At 46.3% G+C, this 25072-nt stretch overlaps 1 protein-coding gene across 2 annotated transcripts in view; it reads right to left on the minus strand.

Moving 5' to 3' along the window:
* SPAG17 (sperm associated antigen 17) overlaps nucleotides 1–25072 on the minus strand; it is an 88092-nt gene that overhangs the window by 9583 nt on the left and 53437 nt on the right. For both annotated transcript variants that reach the window (XM_088658775.1, XM_060268869.2), the window contains 15 exons: nucleotides 23796–24010; nucleotides 22304–22448; nucleotides 21200–21354; nucleotides 18921–19112; nucleotides 15854–15966; nucleotides 14555–14685; nucleotides 12344–12471; nucleotides 11367–11549; nucleotides 10101–10214; nucleotides 9288–9333; nucleotides 8499–8601; nucleotides 8043–8096; nucleotides 7057–7159; nucleotides 6734–6839; nucleotides 1690–1800 (listed from right to left, as the gene is read on the minus strand). In XM_088658775.1, the coding sequence (XP_088514901.1) occupies nucleotides 1690–1800; nucleotides 6734–6839; nucleotides 7057–7159; nucleotides 8043–8096; nucleotides 8499–8601; nucleotides 9288–9333; nucleotides 10101–10214; nucleotides 11367–11549; nucleotides 12344–12471; nucleotides 14555–14685; nucleotides 15854–15966; nucleotides 18921–19112; nucleotides 21200–21354; nucleotides 22304–22448; nucleotides 23796–24010 (1899 nt within the window). The remainder of the gene's footprint in view (nucleotides 1–1689; nucleotides 1801–6733; nucleotides 6840–7056; nucleotides 7160–8042; nucleotides 8097–8498; nucleotides 8602–9287; nucleotides 9334–10100; nucleotides 10215–11366; nucleotides 11550–12343; nucleotides 12472–14554; nucleotides 14686–15853; nucleotides 15967–18920; nucleotides 19113–21199; nucleotides 21355–22303; nucleotides 22449–23795; nucleotides 24011–25072) is intronic.

Genomic DNA, 25072 nt, shown 5'->3' on the forward strand with positions numbered 1-25072 from the left:
TGTTGCACACACTTTTGTGCTTCAAGGCCTAGTTTCAGAAATTTGTGCCGTTTTAATCTCAGAAATATAGAACACTCTAGAGCAGGCATGTCAAACCTTGGGCCTCCAGATGTTTTTGGCCTACAACTCCCATGATCCCTAGCTAGCAGGACCAGTGGTTGGGGAAGATGGGAATTGTAGTCCAAAACATCTGGAGGGCCGCAGGTTTGACATGCCTGCTCTAGAGGATCTCAGAAAAGTTTCAGAGGCAGATTCTTAGTAGCAGTTCCCTCTGTATGGAATGCCCTCCCTGAATGTGGGCAGCCCTGTATAGGGAAGGTTTTAATGTTTGAGGGGCAGAGTCCAAATAATAAAATTAATAAAATAATTAACATTCTGGAGGAATTTAATGTTCCTACTCAACCAGGTATTTCATAGCTCAAATCCACTATTCTTGGCACCCTTGAAATTAACTGTGAGGTGATTGTTTTAAATGTTTGTTTGTTTGTTTGATGGCCCTGGGTTCCTTTGGGAAGAGTTAGTTAGTAAATGAGTTATGTTTCTATTAGTAAATGGAGTACATGGAGGCGGTTGGAGGATGGATGGCGGCTAACAGATTGAGGTTGAATCCTGACAAGACAGAAGTACTGTTCGTGGGGGACAGGAGGCGGGCAGGTGTGGAGGATTCCCTGGTTCTTAATGGGGTAACTGTGCCCCTGAAGGAACAGGTGCGCAGCCTGGGAGTCATTCTGGACTCACAGCTGTCCATGGAGGCGCAGGTCAATTCTGTGTCCAGGGTAGCTGTCTATCAGCTCCACCTGGTACGCAGGCTGAGACCCTACCTGCCTGCAGACTGTCTAGCCAGAGTGGTGCATGCTCTAGTTATCTCCCGCTTGGACTACTGCAATGCGCTCTACATGGGGCTACCTTTGAAGGTGACTCGGAAACTACAACTAATCCAGAATGCGGCAGCTAGACTGGTGACTGGGAGCGGCCGCTGAGACCACATAACACCGGTCTTGAAAGATCTACATTGGCTCCCAGTACGTTTCCGAGCACAATTCAAAGTGTTGGTGCTGACCTTTGAAGCCCTAAATGGCCTCGGTTCAGTATACCTGAAGGAGCGTCTCCACCTCCATCATTCTGCCCGGACACTGAGGTCCAGCACCGAGGGTCTTCTGGCGGTTCCCTCGTTGCGAGAAGCCAAGTTGCAGGGAACTAGGCAGAGGGCCTTCTCAGTGGTGGCGCCTGCCCTGTGAAACGCCCTCCCAACAGATGTCAAAAAGGAAAACAACTACCAGACTTTTAGAAGACATCTGAAGGCAGCCCTGTTCAGGGAGGCTTTCAATGTTGAATAGATTACTGTGTTCTATTTTTCTGTTGGAAGCCGCCCAGAGTGGCTGGGGAGACCCAGCCAGATGGGCGGGGTATAAATAACAATATTATTATTATCATTATTATTATGAAGGCACGTCAAGTCTCCAGTGGTTTACCATCCAAAGGAAACTAGCACTAAGTGCTGTCTCTAGTTTTCTACAGCAGCTCAACTTTGGCTCCTCCCTGGGGGTAGTCAAATATCACAAAGGTCTGCTCATCTATCACTGTGCCAGCATGCAAACCTGCCAATTCTCAACTGCTGGCAAAACTTTTATTTGTTGCCACGTCTAATTTATTACTTCCTTTTCCAAGTGGCCTGCTGAAATACTTTACCTGTTGTGGAGAAATCTGGGTAAACTTCAGCACAGATTACAGAATAACCTGATGGATCAGTGAGCGTACTGTAGCCTGAAACCTTGCTTCTGTCTGACACCTCCATCGTTCCTAGAGAAATATAATAGCGACATTGACAAGTGAATAATTACATTGACAAACTAACAATACTACAAACTTAGGGCACCCCCCCCCCAAAGAATCCTGAGCACTTCCTGTTGAAGAGCTGCACAATAGCATGGCTTTTGAATAGCACTTGCTCATTTCAACAGGGCACATGCGAGAAAAGTTCTTGGCAATTTTGCCATTCCTTTATATCTATGTGTTGCTTAATGCCAAAATAGGCTTCTAAGCAGTTTTCAAGTATAAAAACCAATTGCACAAGGGTTAAAATATTTTTTAAAAAAACCATAACAAAAATAAATAATAAATTAGTTACAATTATTAATTTAATTAAAAGTTAATAACTGTAATTTAATTATTAAATGAAAATACACAATAAGGCAATTTGATTCGAACATTAAAACGTACATAGTTAAATTATGCAATTAACCAATTCCATTAACATTAGCGCAGGAATTAAAACAAGACACTCGGTTCCAGAGACAAAGGGACTACCTGTGTAGTAAGCAGGGCTTCAAAAGCTGGCAGGCTACCAATACTGATGGATTTTCTCATATTTCATAACATTGGTGCCATGAGTGAAAAAGCCCACGCCATCACAACAATCATTAGTGGAGGGGAATTGGGTGTTTCAGGTAATTTGGTCCAGAGTTTTTAGGGATTCATACATAAGTCTTAAGAAGTTAAAACTGGCTTGGTGGCCAATATCCCTTGGTGGCAGTGCATATCCCTTGAGCACAGGTGTGATGCGTGTCATGGAATTCTACTCAATATTGATCCAGAGTAGATTCCAATGTATAGTTAGCAGCAGGGTCGTCTTAAGCACCTTTGGCGCCCTGGCGACGTGGTGCGACGGATCCCTCCGCCGCCCCGTTTTCTAGTGCGACGGGCGGGCGGGCAGCCAGGCTCAGTGCGCAGCGCGGTCACCGAGGGCGCTGCTGCGCGACGGGCGGGCGGGCAGGTGCGGCTGCGTGGCGCCCCCCCTGGTGGGCCGGCGCCATGGTGCCCCGCGCCACCCAGCCTGGCCGTAGAGCCGGCCCTGGTTAGCAGAGTAAAAACTTCAAACATGTTGCAGGATTCTCAAAAAACAGACCAGCGGCAATAAATATTTCATCCAGCAGAGCTTTACTGCTACTGAAGGCAAATGAGCATTATGGCCACAAATCCAATACATTCGGGATTGGCACAGTCCATAAGAAATCCAGTTGCAGCAGACTTAACTTAAACTTACAATAACATATAATAAGTCTAAACCAGGCATCCCCAAACCTCAGCCCTCCAGATGTTTTGGACTACAATTCCCATCTTCCCCGATCACTGGTCCTGTTAGCTAGGGATCATGGGAGTTGTAGGCCAAAACATCTGGAGGGCCGAAGTTTGGGGATGCCTGGTTTAAAAACCATAAAACTATACAGAACAGCACACCAGAAGGAAAGCAGATAGAAAGAGAAAGTGAAACCCAGGCTCCTTCTGGGCTTACTTTTATAGTCAGCATGACCTTGACAGAAGAGGTAAGAGAACTCGTTTAAACCAGCTGTACTCAGCTTCTCTGAAGGAATAACCCAAACATCATGAACCTTCTGCTTGTTTCTTTCACACAGAGAAGCTTCCAGAACCTTCTTGAATTAAGTAGAATAGAAAAGATCTCTGCACATCAGATCAATACTTTCTGCACTAAGAAATGGAAACTGACAATATGTGCCCAATAAGGGGCACCACTCGCTACCCAGGCCATGGCATTCTGCCCCTGCTGAATCCTCCAGACCAGCTGTAAGTGAAGTCCAACACAGAGCACATTATAGTAGTCTAAGTGTGAGGTTACCAGCACAAAATAGCCAAGCCAACCATGTTCAGGAAAGGGTCCAGCTGCTACAGCAGCCAAAGCTGGAGACAGGTGGTTCCAAGAGAACCCCTAAGCTGTGTATAAAACAATGCCTGGTTTAGAGGAAGTGGATAGGGAGATCCTGGAGGCGGATGGAGGATGGATGGCGGCTAACAGATTGAGGCTGAATCCTGGACACGACAGAAGTTCTGTTTGTGGGGGACAGGAGGTGGGCAGGTGTGGAGGACTCCCTGGTCCTGAATGGGGTAACTGTGCCCCTGAAGGACCAGGTGCGCAGCCTGGGAGTCGTTTTGGACTCACAGCTGTCCATGGAGGCGCAGATCAATTCTGTGTCCAGGGTAGCTGTCTACCAGCTCTATCTGGTGCGCAGGTGAGACCCTTTCTGCCCACAGACTGTCTCGCCAGAGTGTTGCATGCTCTAGTTATCTCTCGCTTGGACTACTGCAATGCGCTCTACGTGGGGCTACCTTTGAAGATGACCTGGAAACTACAACTAATCCAGAATGCGGCAGCTAGACTGGTGACTGGGAGTGGCCGCCAAGACAACCTAAGACCTTGAAAGACATTGCCTCCCAGTACGTTTCCGAGCACAATTCAAAGTGTTGGTGCTGACCTTTAAAGCCCAAATGGGCTTGGCCCAGTATACCTGAAGGAGCGTCTCCACCCCCATCGTTCTGCCCGGACACTGAAGTCCAGCACCAAGGGCCTTCTGGCGGTTCCCTTCTTGCGAGAAGCCAAGTTGCAGGGAACCAGGCAGAGGGCCTTCTCGGTAGTGGCACCCGCCCTGTGGAACGCCCTCCCATCAGATGTCAAAGGGAAAAACAGCTACCAGATTTTTAGAAGACATCTGAAGGCAGCCCTGTTTAGGGAGGCTTTTAATGTTTAATAGATTACTGTATTTTATTTTTCTGTTGGAAGCCGCCCAGAGTTATGAAGCTTCATAGAGCTTCATAAAGAGCACTGGGGATAAGGTAGCACCATGTGTTGCCCCACAAACTGAGTTGCTAGACAACTCAGGGTCCTTCTCCCCAGTGCTACTCTTTGAGATTGTGCAAGTAGGAGCTAGGAGCACCTTTGGGAAAATCAGCAGACCGCAGGGATATTGATCAGTTAGAAATTCCACAGGAAGAGAGAAGGATAAAATACAGGACGCAGAGAGAGAAGCTCACTTACCACTACATATTTGGAACCTTTTGGTCATGGTAATCCAGGGCAATGACTGCGCAACATTTGGCTCATTGCTTATTCCTATGGACCCTGCTCTGCTAGATCATCATATTTTACTGGGAGATTAAAATGGCTCTTGGGCTCCATTTAAGCTCATGTTTGATGCAATGTCAACTTCATTAAATCATAGAATCACAGAATTGTAGAGTTGGAAGGAACCCTGAGGATCATTTAGTCCAGAGCTTTGCAAACTTTTCATGTTTGTGACACACTTTTTAGACTTGCATAATTTCGCAACACAGTACAGTCGTGCCTTGGAAGTCAAACGGAATCCGTTCCGGAAGTCCATTCGACTTCCAAAACGTTTGAAAACCAAATCGCGGCTTCTGATTGGCTGCAGGAAAGGCAGAAGCCCCGTCAGACGTTTTGGTTTCAAAAGAAGGTTCGCAAACCGGAACAATCACTTCCGGGTTTGGGAGCCAAAACGTCTGAGTTCCAGGGCGTTTGGGATCCAAGGTACGACTGTAATTCAGTTTTACTAGCAAATCAGAGGTTAAACTAATCCCTTATAAGAGCATTCGCATGACACACCTACCGTGTTTCCCCTTTTTTAAGACACCGTCTTTCTTTTTTTACTCAAAAAAACCCACGGTATCTTATTTTCAGGGGATGTCTTGTACCTGGGCGCTCTGTGCGGCGCTGCAGCAGCAGCCGGTTCCAGACACCAAAGAAGCAGGCCGCTGGCTCAGCGCTCCGCCCGGCGCTGCTGGGCGCTCCTCTCTGCAGCTGCCGGTTCCGGTGGCGGGGCGGCAGGCAAAAAAAAAAAAAAAAGAGGCCAGGCCGCTGCAGGGCGTTCCGAGCACTCGATGCTGCGGAGCCCTCCTCTCTGCAGCTGCCGGTTCCGGTGGCGGGGCGGCAGGCAAAAAAGAAAAAAAAGAGGCCAGGCTGCTGCAGGGCATTCCGAGCGCTCGGCGCTGCGGAGCGCTCTGCTCTGCAGCTGCTGGTGGCGGGGCGGCAGGCAAATTTTTTTTAAAGAGGCCAGGCCGCTGTGCTCCGCCCGGCGCTGCAGGGCGTTCCAAGCACTCGGCGCTGCGGAGCGCTTCGCTCTGTAGCTGCCGGTTCCAGTGGCGGGGCGGCAGGCAAAAAAGAAAAAAAAGAGAGGCCAGATCGCTGCGCTCCGCCCGGCACTGCGGAGCGCTCTGCTCTGCAGCTGCTGGTTCCGGTGGCAGGGCGGCAGGTCGCCTCGGGCAGGCAAAAAAAAGAGAGGCCAGGCTGCTGGCTTGGGCGCTCCGTGCGCTTGCTGCTGCAGCAGCAGCAGCCGGTTCCAGACCCCTCTGGCTGGCTGGGTCCCGCTGGCTGGCTGGGGCGCTCGGCGGTCTCATTCTACACGGCATGGAGGTATGCCTTATTTTCGGGGGGTGTCTTATATTTCACTAAAGCTAAAAAATGCTGCCATGGCTTACTTTCTGACTACGTATTAAAAAGGGGAAAACACGGTACATACTGCAGCCGACACACTAGCGTCTCACGGCACACACTTTGGAAAACACTGATCTAGTCCAACTGCCTGAAATGCAGAAATACGCAGCAATGCAAGAATGTCAAGCTGTTCCGTATGGGGATCGAACCTGCAACCTTGGTGTTATCAGTACCACGCTCCAACCAACTGAGCTATCTAGGCCAAATGTGTGAAGCTGTCCTGGAAGGGGTGGGGTGGGGGAAGGAACTGGCCTCTTTCTGTGATGCTACTTATGTGCCCTGTTGTGCTTTACAGCAGCACACAAGGAGCATGAGAAAATGCTGTGCAACTTGCAAGCACTACCACCATGTCCAACTATGCAGGATGTAAAGGCAAATGGGGACCCAGCACTCACAAATTCAAGAGAGGACCATTTCGTATTGCAGCATTACCTAGATTGCTTTCACCCGTTTCTGTAATTGTATCCAGCAATGGTCCCTTCTTTCCTTTCTTTGAGAATGGAGGGAGCTTTTTTGAAAGACTTTCAACATCAGGAAGCTTTAAAGAAAAAAACGGAGGAGGAAATTAACTTTCTAACAAAAGTAGTCAAAATATGAGTAACAAATTTATGTCCACTAGTGCCGTACACACAGTTCCATAAGTCTGAGCAGTGAGAAGGGCAAAGTTATCAGGAGCAGGTTGTCAGTAGCCCAGTACAGCGTAAATGAGGTGTTTGTTTTAACCCAACTCTGCTGAACTTTCACAGCCCAATTACCTCCTTATTCAGAAATTCCATGCCAAATTCTGAACTGAAATAGGGGGGGATGACTTTGTTCCTTATCTTCATAAGACATTCCTTTCCATCCTCAATTTCCTGCCTAATTGGAAGGAAAAGAAGAAATCCACAGCACTATGATGATTTTACACTGCTTTATAACCAGGAATTATGGATTGCCCATAGTTAAGTCTAGAACGTTAACAAATGAAAAACTGGGCAAATTTGCCCCATCAGGACAGGAGAAAAACCACCCTTCCTTCCTTCCTTCCTTCCTTTGTCGAGAGACAATGGAGTACACCTCTGGGGGGAAGTCAAATGGCTGCATTAGTAGCACCAAAGTGACCTCCCCGGGGTGCAAGCCTAGGCAGTCCATATGGAGGTCCTGAGCTGCCCAGACAACAAGACCCTGCTCTTGGCCTCACTCATGTGGTCCAAAGGATAGCAGAGGAATACCGTATTGGCCCGAATATAAGCCACACCTGAATATAAGCCGCAGCTTTAAAATTGGGGGGAGGGAAGGAAAAAAAGAAAAAATACCCAAATATAAGCCGCTCCCTTCCTTGCTGCTCCTGGCTGCATACTTTGGGGGAGGGGGGAAGAGCTGTGCTGTGTTGCCGGCTTATATCCTGGTGCTGTTTGCCCCACGTTCCTTGCTGCTTACCGTAAGGTCACGAATATAAGCCACACTTTAACTTTTCATGGTCAGAATTTGGGGGGCGGAAAGTGTGGGTTATATTTGGGCCAATATGGTACATCTGGGACCAGCGTAGCTGCAGGAGTTGCCGGAAGGAGGCACCTTAGGGACTTGCCGGATTTGTGTAGGGTTTATTCCTTAACCCTTTCTTCTCCCGAAGATATCCCGCAAGGCAGCAGGGGTTTCCAAAATCTACAGACTCAGCCACATTTCTTTCTCCCCCTGCACCCCACCCCAGCTTCCACTTAGGAACTTCTGAATCCTACCCTTAAACTAGCAGCACTGTTACCTGGTCTGCGCAAGCTTGACCTGCCAGAAAGATACATCCTGTTTCTCTTCCTGGCTGTATGAGAAGAAATGAAGAAGTTCACCAAATATTATTTTTGAAATACGACATTGACATCTTATGCAATGAAGTAATACAATATATGAAATCTTTAACAATGTTACCTTCACTTGTAAAGATTCCTGCAATTGGCAACTGGCCTGTAATAATGCCTGTGAATAAATAATTCACTCCCAATATCCTTAGGAGCACTTTTTTACTTTAACGTAAAACACACACCATCGGAGCTTGTGATTTAGGGCCTAGCTAGAGAAGACGGCTGAATCTGCGACAACAATTATGTTAGCATAATTGTCTAGTGGTCCAGATCAGGCTAATTACAACACCACACACCTTACAGGTAATGAATAAGTCATGGTTGTGCATTCATGACAACATCTTATTATACTGAACTCTTACCGGAACCTCTGCCAATATTCTTCTGTTTTCTTTGCAAGTGACTCCCTTGATGGATGGTGTGAGTGTGAAGCCACTGCCTGCTCATATATATCAGCAATATGAGCTGTAAAGCCACAAGAGAAAGCAATGAACCAACATGTCTCAATCTGTTCTGACATTCACATACCTGTGTTGTCTTCTGTTCTGCTGCTATCACCTTATTTTATACAGGTCTTTCTTCTGCTTCATTGTCCACCAATGCAGACATATACTATATATGCATTTTTATGTATATCATGGAGCACAGTATACATGCATATTTCAGCCGTCAATAGATATTTGTGAATTAATTACTTCCCCCGTGTTTCCGTTTTCAAAGTTAAGAAATTTCCAGAGGGGTAACTATTAATCTTTTGCAGCAAGAACGCCAAAGAGCTTTGTGGCACGAGAACTTTATTTTTCCTGATCGTGAGCTGCAGAACCACTTTTTTATGAGGAGAAGTGTAAATGAGAGACCTTTAAAATGCTGGCACCTCTCCACGCATGGCCTATAAGAAGGAGGGAGGGAAGTTGGCAATAAGGGTTGGTGGAAGAGAAGCTTTACATCCAGCAGCCATTTTCACTGGCAATTCTCTTCGCCAGCAGTTCTTTAACAGATATAAGCACCAGCAACAAGATTTCCCTACTGGCCCCAAAATGTAATGATAAAAATAAAAAGCTAACAGAATATTTGTGGCAGATGAAGAGAAGTATTGCATGCAAGACTCACTAGTGATTTTTAAAGAGCAAAGCAAGTTTTCTCATTCTTACCTCTGCTGCATTGCTCTTCTGAAGGTTCTTCAAGGTTAGGGAAAGACTGCAATGAACAAACATAGCTTGAGTTGTGTAGTTCGAAACACATATTTTCCAAGGCATTTCAGCCACACCAAAGATTTAACAAACAGCCACCAAAGGCATTGGCGATACAGTGGTCTGTGTCATTCCTGCAGTCAATATGTGAGTCTGAAAGAAGATGACTATTGTGAGAGACCAGGATAGAAATATCAGGAACCGGCAATCAGATGTTACCATGAATTTATGCCTAGCGTTCAGCAAGCATCGCCTCCTACTTTGGAGCCATTTCCTGGTGAGGGAGCAGGGAATGAAAAGCTGCTTTTGCTACGGCACACTTAGATAGCTTCACCTGTTACTTGCAATGGCTGTCAGGAACAGAATCTCATTTTGACCGCTCCGCCATTTACTCAACACCCACTCTTCTGTTTCTGTATTTTATTTCTGTGCCTTGCTATCAAAGAAAAGAGTTCAAAGAAGTTCCATTTAAGTCTCTGGTTCCAGCTGTGAACAGAGTGGAACTGGGCAGAGAAAAGGTTCCCGTTATGAGACAATGAAGTGAATGAAGTGCAAACCCAGAGTTTTCTGGTTCAGAAGTAATGGTTAACAATGGATCGCTACAAAGGGGAAGAAATAGGAGAATGTAAGGGAAGGAGAAAACAGACCCCAAGGTTTGGGGAAATGCAGAAATGAGCCACTGCTGTAATGAAGGCACTGCCACTCTCCCTTCTCTTAGAAAGGGAATTTAAGGGAGCCTGAATTTAAGGGAACAATGAAACATGCAGTCCTTACCATAACTAGCTTGAGAAGGTCAGCAGCATTTTCCTTCTCTTCTTCCATTCGTGGATCTTTAATAGACATCTCTTCCATTTCTTCTTCTTCCTTCATGATTTTTTCAATGTACTCCTTAAAAACAGAGCAGTGGAGAAGAAACAGGAAAAATAAACTTTCTATTAAAAATGTTCATTAGAGTAAGCTGCAGTGAAAGTGAAAACTAACAGTTGGTTCTGTGTATGCATTTTTGTCAAATTACTATAATTTATTTTATTTTATTAGAAATCAGACCTCTGTGAGCTAAAAGGTGGGTTTTGAGAGTCGCTTCAAGTGTGGCAGTGTTTTGAGGGCATACGGGACCTTCAATTTCTGGTTCCTTCACACTTCTCTATTGTCTGAAATAAAATTTCACGGGGAAATATGCCTGCTCCTTCTACATTGATATGGAAAGATTTTGCATCCCCAAGGGGAGGGAGACAGAAAAAAAATCTATTTTGTAAGATATAGAGATAAAGATAAACAGAATGAGGTACTTCTGCTGCCTGCATATTCCACACTATTTCTGTTCAAAGCTGTTCTGAGACAGTTACTGGTACGGAACACACATAGAATCATAGAATCATAGAGTTGGAAGAGACCACAAGAGCCATCCAGTCCAACCGCCTGCCAAGCAGGAAGCACCATCAAAGCATTCCTGACAGATGGCTGTCAAGCCTCCGCTTAAAGACCTCCAAAGAAGGAGACTCCACCACACTCCTTGGCAAGCCTACTCAGAATGACCACTGGATCATTGGGGGAAAGGAATATAAAGGACTTTGTTTTCCATATGAACCTTGATTAAACGAGAGGTTTTCCTGAGCTCTGGTGCAGTACTGTATTCTTAGTTCTTTTCTTTTCTTCTGGATCATTTATCAAGCCTACCTCCTGGCATAGCTGCCAAGTTATCCCTTTTTTAAAGGGATTTTCCCTTATGCTGAATAGGCTTCCTCGTGAGAAAAGGGAAAACTTGGCAGCTATGCCTCCTGGTTTGCCATCTGATCCTGCCTGGATTTTCAGTCCTGACTCCTGACTTGTTCTTTAATTCTGCTTCCTGATTTGCCTTCCAATCTTGACTTGCTCGTTGGTTCTAAGCCATCAAGTAGAACTTCTGGGAATTTCTTGGACATCATTGAAATTCAAGCTTCTCTGAGCATTCAGGGTTTTTTTTTTAATATATGTACTATTGAAAGCTTAACAGATCATCTGTGAGTTTGCTTCACTAGATCTTCACAGGGTTTGCCTTACCTTCACAGAAAGCTGCAATTTGTGTCTGAGCTCATCAGTGACTGGTGAATACTGGATCAACCGGCGGATTTGGAGTACATTTGGACATTTCTGTATAGGTGCAGGAGAACCTGCCAACTGCTTGAATTCTATGCACAGGCCTTTCCAAGCGTTCATTCCAAATGGAGGGCCTGGAGTCTTCCTCTGAATCCAAATGACAAAGAGAAAAATCAAGATTTTACCTGTTATGCATTGTTATGCATTTTAGTGGGACTTTCATCCTTCAGAGATGTAGCAAGAGTCGATTTTTAGATGCCTAAATCGACATATTAAAATGAGGGTGTTTTCTGGGTCACAAATGTTTCATAGAATCATAGAGTTGGAAGAGACCTCAAGGGCCATCCAGTCCAACCCCCTGCCAAGCAGGAAACACCATCAAAGCATTCTTGACATATGCCTGTCAAGCCTCTGCTTAAAGACCTCCAAAGAAGGAGACTCCACCACACTCCTTGGCAGCAAATTCCACTGCCGAACAGCTCTTACTGTCAGGAAGTTCTTCCTAATGTTGAGGTGGAATCTTCTTTCTTGAAGTTTGAATCCATTGCTCCGTGTCCGCTTCTCTGGAGCAGCAGAATTAATCTACATCTCTTTTCTTTTCTTCTCTCCTCACACCCCAAAGGATTGCTGGGGAAATTACCTTAATGAAGCAAAGTCCAAAGTCTACTAAAAGGCCAAAATATAAGGGACAGCATACAGCAGCTGAAAATTTGAGGAAAGCTGTCACAGTGACGTCACCAGCATACTCTCCTAATCATTTCCTTGGCTGGTAGAAGTGGATACTTGCAGAGCATGCGCAGAAGCAACTTCCGGTGCTGCTCTGCCCAGTTCCAAAATGGCCACAGCGCGACTTCCGGTGCAGATCCCGGATTTCTGGGAGTTGGCACCTATGGTAATATCACAATCAAGTACTGAAGGAAGCAATTCTGAATGCTGCATACCTCAACTGGTGGGAAATTTTCCCAGGCCCTTGATTGGAGATTATAAGGGATGATAGTGGATGAATCTCTCTTCATCACCCACCGAGAAGCTTCACTCAAAGGGCGAAGTACGGTAATGCTTAGGATTCCTGGTTTGAAAGACAAATAGGAAACCCAGGGAAAATCACTAGTCATTCTATATCTGGAAAGATTCATGGAGGTTGCCGTGTTGGTCTGATGCAGTCGAAATATATATAAAAATATTTAAAAAAATGTCCAGCAGCACCTTAGAGACCAACTAAGTTTGTTCTAGTTTGAGTACTCCAGGAAGCGGCATGGTGGTACATTTTGAAATGCAGGAAATCATCATGGCAGCTCCCTTAGCCACATGCAGGGGCGGAGCAAGCGGGGGCGGTCCGCCCTGAGTGACGCCCTGGGGGGGGGGTGGCAGACACTCGGCCCTGGCCCGTCCCTCGCCTCCACCCGCAAATGCACAGTCTGATCGGGGTGCCGCTGACGTGCGGCGGCTCCACGGAGCGCCGCTCGTGCACGGTGGCCCATTAAGGGGTGCCGAGTGTGTGCGGAACACCGTGGAGCTGCTGCACGCCAGCGACACCCCAATCGGACTGCGCAAGCGCCAGATCTAGCACATGCGCAGTCAACACGGGGTCACGGTGACGTCACCGTGACCCCGTGCTGACTGCACACGTGCTGAATCCGGCACTACGTAACACGCATGCATCGCTACTTTGCGCCCCCGGGTGCATGGCAATTTGCCACCCCGGGTGCCGCGCCGTCTCCCTACGCCCCTGGCCACATGGCCTAAAAAAGTACAAACGTGAAGGCAGCTGTGTTGATGCATTATGACACCTGCCCCCACCCCACCACAAAAAGAGCAGGATTACATTCCAGGGTGCACAATTTACGAGGATTGGCATGATTGCAATGCAAAGAAAATGTGCTGCAGATAATCAGATTATTAGGCAGAAGGAAAAGCCCACTTTGCCAAAACTAGGGATTATCGGGGTAGCTCCCACACCAATGCTGCCATTCACAACTATAACTGGGGTGGGGGTGGGGAGTGTGTAAATAAAATTTGATTAATTTCCTGCAGACCCCCGAGACTCCTGCAGGAAACTTCACCTGTAAGATGAAATTCAAACAGCCTTAAAAATATGTCACCAAGTATTTGAAGAAAAGGGGAAGTCTTTCCCATTACTGATAAACAGATGGGGGAAAATGTGCTTATATAGAGAGTGGGACCTTGGTTGTAAAACTTTATCCATTCCGGGAGTCCGTTCGAATCCCGAAACAGTTTGAAAACCAAGGTATTACTGTATTTAAAACCTAGCTGGACATGCTCTCCTGTGCAAAAACATCCAAAGCATGATCAAGGTGTCTCCCTTGCCATTTATAGTATACTTGCAGAAGCAAAGGAAAACTACTGACTTGGTGACAGGATTTAAAGAAACACTCATATCTTCATTAACAAAATATGTAGAAGATAAAGGAAGAATATAGTGTACTTTTTAGAAACAGCAATATGGAACAAGGGAAAATAAATCAGAAGGGGATGTTGGGGAAGGCCCAGGAGGGAGAGAAGAGGGAATGTGTAATATGAATGTTATGGATATGTGATTTATGTAATAATAGAAAATAATAATAATAATAATAATAATAATAATAATAATAAATTTAAAACAAAACAGAACAAAACAAAACACCCAAAGCATGTTTTTTATTTAACACCATTCCTAAAGAATCTTCACTGGCTCCCAGTACGTTTCCGACCACAATTCAAAGTGTTGGCGTTGACCTTTAAAGCCCTAAACAGCCTCAGCCCAGTATACCTGAAGGAGCGTCTCCACCCCTATCGTTCAGCCCAGACACTGAGGTCCAGCTCCGAGGGCCTTCAGGCAGTTCCCTCATTGGAAGAAGCAAAGTTACAGGGAACCAGGCAGAGGGCCTTCTCAGTAGTGGTGCCCTCCCTTTGCAATGCCCTCCCATCAGATGTCAAGTAAATAAACAACTATCCGGCTTTTAGAAGACATCTGAAAGCAATCCTGTTAAGGGAAGTTTTTATGTTTGATGTTTCATCATGTTTTTAATATTCAGTTGGGAGCCGCCCAGAGTGGCTGGGGAAATCCAGCCAGATGGGCGGGGTATAAATACAAAATTTATCATCATCATCATCAAAACAAGACTGATCTGAATGGACGACTGTGTTCCTACCTGGGCATTCTTGTATTGGCTCTTGTACAACTGCTGTAACTGGATCACCATAAGCATTGGTCAGGTATTCCTCCGCATCCCTGGTACGGAGGAGTTCAGTCCCTGAGCCGTCAGCATACACAATGAAGAATCTAAATCATCAACCCCACACATCTGGTCAGTTCAAGTTCAAGCAAAGTATATAATGAACAAAAGCAGAACAGTAGAAGAATCAATGAAAAGTCAAAACTGGGCTACTATAAATTTCCCTCCAAACCATGCAAGATTGACTCAGTCACTTCATATGCATTGCTTTTAAAAAAAACCTTGGATCATCACAATGTAGAACAGGCATCCCCAAACTGCGGCCCTCCAGATGTTTTGGCTTACAACTCCCATGATCCCTAGCTAACAGGACCAGTGGTCAGGGATGATGGGAATTGTAGTCCAAAACATCTGGAGGGCCGAAGTTTGGGGATGCCTGATGTAGAACAACAAAGGAGGGGCAGATATGCACAACAAATGTGGTGAGGAATAAAAGAGAACCAAGGAAACATCAAGCAATAGTTAAAATTGTTGGCTTAGGTTGTACCCGTGTTTCCCCCTTTTTAAGACACCGTCTTATAACTTTTTTTCCTAAAAAAAAAACACAGGGTGGCTTTCTTTCGGTGGGATGTCTTATTTTTTTTTATTACCGGTATGGTTTTTACGGCTCATGGCACTGCTGGGCTCTCTTGAGTGCTCGGCGCTGCAGCAGGCACTGGTTCCGGGTGGCGGGGCGGCAGGCGTCCTTGGCCGGGCCAGGCGGAGGCTTCTGGCTCAGGCGCTCCGCCCGCCGCTGCAGGGCGCTCCAAGCTCCTTTGCCGGGCCAGGCAAGGAAGAAGCAGTGAGCCCAGCGGTGGCGGCAAGCACGGAAGCGGCAGGGACGGCTGTGGACGAGAAGGCGGAGCGCGGGGATGCAGCCAGCAAGGTAGGAGCGTGATCAGCTGTTAAGCAGAGCTCTTGGAGCGCCGCTTCACAGCTGATCGCGCTCCTGCAGTGCCGGCCGCATGGAGTGACTCTGTGAGTGGAGGTGCCTGTGGGGGTTGGTTTCCGCGGCGCGGAAGTATGGCTTATTTTCGGGGTATGTCTTATATTTCTCAAATGCTTAAAAACCCTGCCATGGCTTACTTTATGACTACGTATTAAAAAAGGGAAAACGGTATATATGTGTAAATAGGCCATTTATCTGAAAGACCAAAAAAGAAGAAGAAGCAATAGTTAAAATCTGGCACCTGGCCCTATAAATGACATATTGGGCAACATTTATTGATTTCATACCTGGGTGCATGTTCCCCATATACGACTGGCAATTTAATTTCTGCGATCTCTGATTCCTTTCCATCAGCATCAGTGTTAGCAATGAATTCGGAGGTGCTGCCATCAGCCATGACCTGCAATAAAAAGCAAAGTCACCTGTCCGTAACTATTGTTCTGGGTACCCATATCTTTGGCATTATGCATACAGAGGTTATTTTCACCTGAAGCTGTAGGGAGGAACTACCTTTTTCATTGCATGCAAGTCTTGTCTCTTCCGCTAAAGCCTCACCTGTTACAATCATCTATTTAAATTTAAAGGGCTGGGATCATTTGACTAAAAGACTGAGTTGTTGAAGGGCAATGATGGTGTTTTTCAAACACTTCTGTAATGCTTTAAGCCCCGCCCCCCATCATCCCTTGGGTAATATTTTGGGGTGATCTTCAAACAGGGGCAAAAGTGTTCAACTGAGACCAGTTGCACAAAACCAATGCAGGCAGGCAGGCAGGCAGGCAGGCAGGCAGGCAGGCAGGCAGGCAGGCAGGCAGGCAGGCAGGCAGGCAGGCAGGGAGAGAGAGAGAGAGAAAGAAAGAAAGAAAGAAAGAAAGAAAGAAAGAAAGAAAGAAAGAAAGAAAGAAAGAAAGAAAGAAAGAGGGACATCTGCTGAACATATGTTTTCATGAACATTTTGCTCAACTCTACCGTGTTTCTCATATTATAAGACATGTCTTATATTCATTTTTTCCTCAAAAAAACACACTATGGCTTATTTTCAAGGGATGTCTTAATTTTTTCCTCCTCCTCCTGCCGCGGCCGGCATTGCTGCTGCACCTATCACTATGTCTTATTTTCAGGGTATGGCTTATATTCCTTGAATGCTTAAAAATCCTGCTATGGCTTATTTTATGGGTATGTCTTAAAATATGAGAAACAGGGTACTTTAAAGCCACTAATTGCTTCATTTGAAGTGGTGACATCATTCTCATCTTTCTCTCGCTTTCACCAGATAATCTGGCATGGCTTATACAGGAGCCCTAAAAAAGAGGTATAAAATGCAAACAGAGAGGGAGCAGAGATGGCCTTGTGTTACATCCCCAGGAGACCTTCTCCTTCTCCAAATGTCACTAGCTAGCTGTGTTGTAATGTGTGTGTCTACACTTCTGCCTGATCAGCCTGTTCCCGGAGTTGTGTGTTCCATTACATGTGGCATGATTCAAGCATCTCCCCACAAGGAGTCTCCTCTTGTTCTAATGCTACTCTTCTCACATAACCACTTCACTGTGGCTCTTTGCCATAGGCCAAGCCAGTGTAATGGCAATAATAATAATAATAATAATAATAATAATAATAATAATAATAATAATAATATATTATTATTATTATTTATACCCCGCCCATCTGGCTGGGTTTCCCCAGCCACTCTGGGCGGCTTCCAACGGAAGTATTAAAATACAATAATTTATTAAACATTAAAAGCTTCCCTAAACAGGGCTGCCTTCCGATGTCCAGCACTGGCTTTTGATAACAGATGCAGGCATCAAATCTCAGCTCAGCTATGAAGCCCCCTGCATGGGCGTAGGCAGGGGGGCAGGAGGGGGCAATTGCCCCCCCTAGAAGCAAAAGGCTGAGGGGCGCAGGCGCGGCAGCCCCAGGCTCCCGCTCCCAGCGCGAAGCTCCAGAGGCGCGCGGGGAGCGTAAGCAGAGGAGCGCTAAGCAGGAGTGGGGAGCGTAAGCGGAGGAGGCAGCCATAGGAAGACCAGGGAGACGCGGAGGAGGCACCCACAGGCTCGCGTTCCCCGCGCACCTCTGGGGCTTCGCTCCGGGAGCGGGAGCCTGGGGCCGCCTTCTCGGAAGACCGGGGAGACGCGGAGGAGGCAGCCACAGGCTCGTGTTCCGCGCGCACCTCTGGGGCTTCGCGCCGGGAGCCTGGGGCCGCCTCCTCAGAAGACCGAGGAGGCAGCCACAGGCTTGCGTTCCCCGCGCACCTCTGGGGCTTCGCGCCGGGAGCCTGGGGCCGCCTCCTCGGAAGACCAGGGAGGCACAGGCAACGTAGCCCCGCCCACATTCCCACTGTGGCCCCTCCCCCCGCCCCTTGCCCCCCCTAATTTTTATCCTGGGTACGCCCATGGCCCCCTGTGTAAACCTAAGACTAGTCACTGGCAGCATAACAGGAATTATTGTGAGGATAGCATTGGGAAAGGTGGGGGAAGATTAACACGAATGCTTTCCTTGAAGAAAGGGATAGAAGGAACAAAAATGTAAGAAATTAAAAACATGCAAATTTTCTTTACTCATGCATATAATCTCACATATCTAGAAGAAATACATAAATACATAAACCACAGAACGTCACAAAATCTAAAGCGCTTGTTTTCTCAAGATCTTGGAAGCCTCATAGGTGAGAGATCAGTGGAAACCCGTTGGAACAGGTTAAAAACTTTCCTAGTCCTAGGTGTCCACTTCCAATATAACACTTCCTGGAAATACCATTGTAAAGCTTAAAAGGGAGCGGATACTCTAGCTCTGGCTATCACCCGTTTCTTCTTTAACAAAGGGAATCTGTTCATCCCAGCTGCACTTCTTATCTGCTCAACAATTGTAGTAATGATATTGTGAAGAACGTGGCAAGATTTTTGAGTGATGACATCACCGTAGGTCCTAAGAGCCATCTTTGTACCTCATGATGTCTGGACAGTTTTATCCTAAAGTATCTCCAACTATGTTTCGTTAACTGTGTTGTGTTCTCATCCATGTATACGAAGCCAATAAATGAGATTGATTTAAAAACAAGCAAACAAGCAAACACACAAACATAAACCACAGTTGGCACTGACTAGAATTTCTGGCTTTGAACAAAGCGCAAAGCGCAATCAGTTGAAAAGAGAGGCAAGTGCTTCCAATGTTCTTCTCAGAGTCATGTCAGAGGAGGAGCTGGAAGCAAACTAGCTGGTGGCTATTTAAATTTATATTAATAAATTAAAAGCCAAATGATTAACTATATTTATTTCAAATAATTACAATCCAATTTAAAACCAAACCTTGTAATACAAATCCACACAATGAACTCCAGAACAAACTCTAATATTTTACCTTAAAAATGTTTCCTGCATGGTCTGTCACCTCACAGGCAATACTGGAGTTGTGTTTCATAACATATTTCCCTGCCTGCTGCTCCTCAAAACTGGATACAAGATCACTTCCACTTTTTTCAAATGCCTCTGGAGAGTAAACTGCACAACAATTTTCATCGACGAAGAGGCAGCCTTTGTTCATGGGCAGTATCTAACACAATAGAGGAGAATCAGCCACTCATAAATTTACTAAGCGATGTAAGTGTTATGGAAATGCAGAATGAATTAGTTTGAAAACAGACTGCAGTCCATCCCTTTATGCTTGACTATTTTTCATGTACCTCTTCCTGCTTGCCATTTATTAACCTTCTTGTCCTCACAGAGGCGTAGCAAAGTCAAAGTCAAAGTTGTTGACTTTTTTTAAGGAGAGGGTTGGCGCCGCAAAACTTCCACCGATCATGGAAGTGGGGCTGCCTGAAAGAAATAACTGGCCGGCTCTCACCTTGAGGAGCAGACAGAGAAGGCAGCAGCAGTGGCTGGCGCAGCTCTCAATGGCAAGAAATACCTTCCCATCCCAAGGATTATCCAGGACTAGGGATGGATATACTCAGTTTCTTAAAGTGAGCGCTTTCTTTTTTTTAACGAAACAGACCAGGAGACCCCAGCAGAATGCCTTGTGCAAAGTGCTTTTAGGTTTGGTGGCTGTTGTTTTTAAGCGCATGTTGCCTCTCTCTGTGCTTCTCATCTGAAAGGGGAAGGAGCAGGAGGCAGGGAGAGCAGTCTCTAACCGGCCAGGATGTTGGTGAAAAGAAATACTGCTGCCGCTGCCCCATTCATATGCTCCCCTCCCCCGGGCCCCATGACGGGCGCTTAAAAACAACAGCCGCCAAGCCTAAAAGCACTTTGCACAAAGTGCGCGAGAGGGGAGCATATGAATGGGGTGGCGGCAGCAGCAGTACGGTATATTCCTGTGTACAAGACTACTTTTTAACCCAGGAAAACCTTCTCAAAATTCGGGGGTCGTCTTATACGCCGGGTCGTATTTCTTATACAGTGTGTGTATCCCAAACTCTATATTTTAACTGGAAAAGTTGGGGGTCGTCTTATACGCCGGAATATACGGTATTTCTTTTCACCATCATCCTGGCCAGTTAGAGATGGCTCTCCCCGCCTCCTGCTCCTTCCCCTTCTGGAGGAGAAATAGAGACAGCAACAACTAGAGTGGCAAGCTCCGTGCGCGGCCCTGCCTGCCACTCATGGCAGGTGAAGCAGCCAACGGAGCCTTGCCTCGCCCCTCCCAAGAGCAATGGTGAAATGTTGACTGCTCCATTGGCTGCTTCACATGTCACTCAATAGAGTGGGGCTGTGGTGGGCGGGGCCGCGCTCTTCAAGAGCACCGTAAAACTAAAGGACATAATGCTCCGAGGCAGCAGTGCGGCTATCATCGGTGGAGGGGCACGCCGACCTGTCACCCTCTCCCCCCAGTGTCACCCGGTGCACAGCACTCCCTTGCTATGCCCGTGTCCTCAGGAATAACAGTTAACTTAGCTCAGTGATGGCCAAATTTGGCCCTCCAGCTGTTTTGGGACTACAACTCCCATCATCCCTAGCTAACAGGACCAGTGGTCAGGGATGATGGGAACTGTAGTCCCAAACAGCTGGAGGGCCAAGTTTGGTCATCACTGAATCTTAGCAGCTTTGAGAGCTGTATTAGAATACTGACATTTATCGATTTCACATTAAACATGGCATAACTGGAAATCTGGGGCATGGGAAATAACGGGGCACAAAATGGACATTGTAACTTAAGGAGTTAGACCGGTGGTTCTCAAAGGGTGTGCCACAATGGTGTGGCAAGGTGAGAGGGTGGCGAGTGTGGCACGAAGATTCAAGGAAAAACATTTAAACATTTCAATATAGTATAGTATAGTATAGTATAGTATAGTATAGTATAGTATAGTATAGTATCAAAATAATTTTTGTTTTCAAAATATGGATAGATATCTTTTCAGAATGAGAGCTAGAGCATCAAGTGATACTGAAGACAATCCTAGTTGTGATCCAGAATCACCTTTTAATCAAAAAGGAGAAAGGGTCGGCTGCAGGAGTTGCCAGGAAGAGGCGCACAGGGCAGCATCCAACCACCTTAGGGACGCCACTCTGGATTTGTGTGCAGGGTTTATACCTTAGCCTGAAGAAGTTCCACAAGGCAGCAGGTAGAATGGTGGTGTAGAAATTTAATAAAAATAAAAATAATAGTAGTAGTATCTCAGCATACATTTTTAATTGTAGACTCACTTGGTATGTTCCTTCAGGCTTTGATATAATCGAGGTTCCATCAGCAAAGATGGCACAACATGTACTGTCCTCACAATTTGTTATGATCGTTGCAAAGTCTGGATTTTCTACACGCATGCATTTCACTTTCCTTGTGATGGTTTGGGGCTCGGTGTCTAGGAATGAAACCAGGTCAACAAACTTCAGAAGAACATTTATACCGTGAACTGTGACGAAGCCTAAGATGAATGGCAGAACAATGTTATTTCTCACAAGAATGGCTTCAAAACTCTCGTCTTTTACTATTAAACTTGCCATTGTATCCTTGGAGCTCAGATTTATAACACTTTCTGCCAACTGAATACTTTCTGACAAATACACTTCAATAAATTTGGTTTCTATACACGGCAGTAGCTGTTTCAACCATCTCCTTCTGCTGATTCTGCCCTGATACCTTTAGCACCTTTCAGGATTTTGGACAAACTTCATTGCATGATGAATCCCTCCCTGCTTTAAGAGAATACCAGAATTCAATGCATTTGACAGGACAAAAGAATAAATTAAATTCTGTTCAAGATTCAAAAGTATTATCTGATGCATCCAATAGCAACACCTGACTGAGAGCAACTGCTTATTTAACCACTATTCTTGGTGCAAAAGGTCTGTATGTTGGTACGATATTAGCTAAATGCCTCCATCTTGCTATATTGAGAATGAGGTTCTTCAGACTTCCCTAGGTGAGATGGAAGATTCTGCTTGTGGCAAATATAACTTTGTTCTCTGATCGTCACAAATAAAGTGAGCAGACTGGGGGCAGCCGCCATCATCAGCAGCTATACTGTAACTCTCAATCTGTTTAAAGATGTATTTAATCTTTGAGAACAAAAACATAGGACACCTTTCTTGTTGACTAGAGAGGACTTTGGTCCATCACCAGGATTCAGAAGATGAACAACTAAAATCAGCGGAATGTAATTCTTCAAAATAGCTTCTACAATCGGTGCAAAATGAATTTCTCCTTGTGGAAATGATAAAGTAATAGGCAACTGAAAACACAGGCATTTCAACGGTCCCACCTTTGTTTTTTTGCAACGAAAAGGAGCTATACGAGAATCATACTCCTACCTGTTTCTTCACTGTCAGTGGACTCAACCATTTCAACACACTCTTGGAAGAAAGTGGTTATTCTGGTGCCATCAGCATGATCTACTATTCTGGAACCATCGCTTTTCTCCACCACAACGACCATATCTTCCCTTATAGTCATTACCTGGAGAAATAGAGGCAATTGAGGGTGCCACTGAGTGCTGCACCAGCAGCACTGAAGTGACCTCCCTGGGGCACAAGCCTGGCCAGTGTGTACGGAGGTCCTGGACTGCCCAGGCAATAAGGACCCCCTCATGGCCTCACTGATGTGGTCCAGAGCAATGTTTGGCACCAGCCTGGCTGCAGGAATTGCCAGGAGGAGTCATCTCAGGCACCATCCAACCATCATAGGGTTGTATGGATTTGTATAGGGTTTACTCCAGGGGTCAACAAACTTTTTCAGCAGGGGGCCAGTCCACTGTCCCTCAGACCTTATGGGGGGGCCGGACTATTTTTTTGGGGGGGGGGGAGATGAACGAATTCCCAAGCCCCACAAATAACCCAGAGATGCATTTTAAATAAAAGGGCACATTCTACTCATGTAAAAACACGCTGACTCCCGGACTGTCTGCGGGCCAGATTTGGAAGCCGATTGGGCCGGATCCAGCCCCCAGGCCTTAGTTCGCCTACCCATGGTTTACTCCTTAGCCTTTCCTTCTCCCGAAGCTATCTCGCAAGGCAGCAGAGGTTTAGGACCAGAGTTTTCCTTCTCCTAGATGGGCTACCTTTCCAGGTTGACGAGCCTCATCTGCCCCTCACTTCCCTCTACAGCAGGTGCAGAAACTGCCTTCTTGACCATTGGAGCCACTATTAGTCTCATCTGCTCAATCTGCAAGAGCCTGTCTTCGCCTACAGGGGAAGTTCTTAAGTCACCGAGGGTTTGAGACCCATCGGCTGCCCTCGCCAGGTTTAGCCGGCCAGTCAAAGTCATTTCCAGGGTGTGGCCGCTATCACATGCTGACAGCTTCTAGGAGCCACAGGTGAAAGCTGAGTGCAAGGTGGAGGCCAAATGTGAACAAACTACCCAAGAAAGAATGCAACAGGTCCCCCACCAGAAGTACTACGCTTCCCCTAAACCCTATACATGCCAATAGAAGAATACTGATGAAGTTTTATCGGTGGGTTAATCCTGAACACGAAATCAGAACACTTTACAGTCAAACCTTGGTTTTCAAACAGCTTAGTTCTAGAACGTTTTGGCTCCCGAATGCCACAAACGCGGAAGGGAGTGTTCCGCTTTGCAAACTATTTTCGGAAGCTGAACGTCCGGCGGGGCTTTCATGGCTTCTGATTGGCTGCAGGAAACCGCGCTTTGGTTTCCAAACGTTTTGGAAGTCGAACGGACTTCCGGAACTGATTCCGTTCGACTTCCGAGGTAGGACCGCATTACATATTTTGGAGGTGCGTGCTTGCTCCTCACACCCTCTTGGAGGTATGACAAAGCCATGGGAGATTACAAACACAGTATTACCGTTCCAGTAACTGGGTCGGTGGCCTGGTAGGCCAACAGTGGCTTCAGGTCCAGCTTCTCTGATCCCTTGGTGCCTATCTGAATACCTGATGGGGTAGTGGTTATCCAGGTGCCTGCCAGGGCATCTGGGGAGTGTTCCATATCTAATGGGTGATCCTGAGCAGCGATTTCAGCTGCTTCAACTTTTAGTGCAGGGGCACCCTTGGTACCTTTTCCTAGAAGAGAAGGGGAAAAATTAGGATCACTTAAATACACTAACAGCACTATATGATCATCGTCACTGCTGCCGCCACCACAACCTTCTGTGGGGTCATTTTCCATTAACCTCTCCCCTGACAAAAAGAATCCTACACAGAATGACAGGCAGGAACCCTGAAGTTTGGAAGACTTCTTTCTTCCTTGCTGCTCTTGGGCTGGCCTTGTCTGAGGACAGAACTGGTCTTCTCTATACCATAAAAGGTAAAGGGACCCTGACCATTAGGTCCAGTCGTGACCGACTCTGGGGTTGCACGCTCATCTCGCATTATTGGCCGAGGGAGCCGGCGTATAGCTTCCAGGTCATGTGGCCAGCATGACAAAGCCGCTTCTGGCAAACCAGAGCAGCACATGGAAACGCCGTTTACCTTCCCGCTGTAGTGGTTCCTATTTATCTACTTGCATTTTGATGTGCTTTCGAACTGCTAGGTTGGCAGGAGCTGGGACCAACCAACGGGAGCTCACCCCGTCACAGGGATCCGAACCGCCCTGTGACGGTCAGCAAGCCTTAGGCTCAGTGGTTTAAGTCACAGCACCACCTGGGTCCCCCATCTCTATACCATAGCTAGTCCCAAGAACAGAGAGATGAATGCTGAGGCTGCTCCTAAGAGCATGCTCACGACAATCTTTCTCAGTCAGCTGCTGACCAACATTTTTAACTTGAGGTTTCAAGAGACCCTACTGACAAGAGATAGGCTTGCAAGGGGTCTTAAGGGATGGACTTTCCCTGTTCTTCCACTTGCCAAAGTTTAAAGCTCAGCCTGTGCCTTTCAATATGAACTGTTGTTACCTGGGTATGTCTACATGCCCACCCTACATTAAAATCCAAACCACCCTCCTAAGAGGAACAGAAATAGTTTCCTTAGAAGAAAAAACATGCATTGTCTAAACACATGTTGATACTTTCTTTCTTTCTTTCTTGGTTTTTCACAATTTTATATATTTTAACTTTAACCATTTCAAACATTAAAATAAAAGGTTCTTTGAACCTTCAGACCTCCTTCTCTCCCTCCATGGGTTCC

Source organism: Zootoca vivipara, chromosome 15 (assembly GCF_965207765.1).
Source record: "Zootoca vivipara chromosome 15, rZooViv2.hap1.1, whole genome shotgun sequence".
Classification (NCBI taxonomy): Eukaryota; Metazoa; Chordata; class Lepidosauria; order Squamata; family Lacertidae; genus Zootoca; species Zootoca vivipara.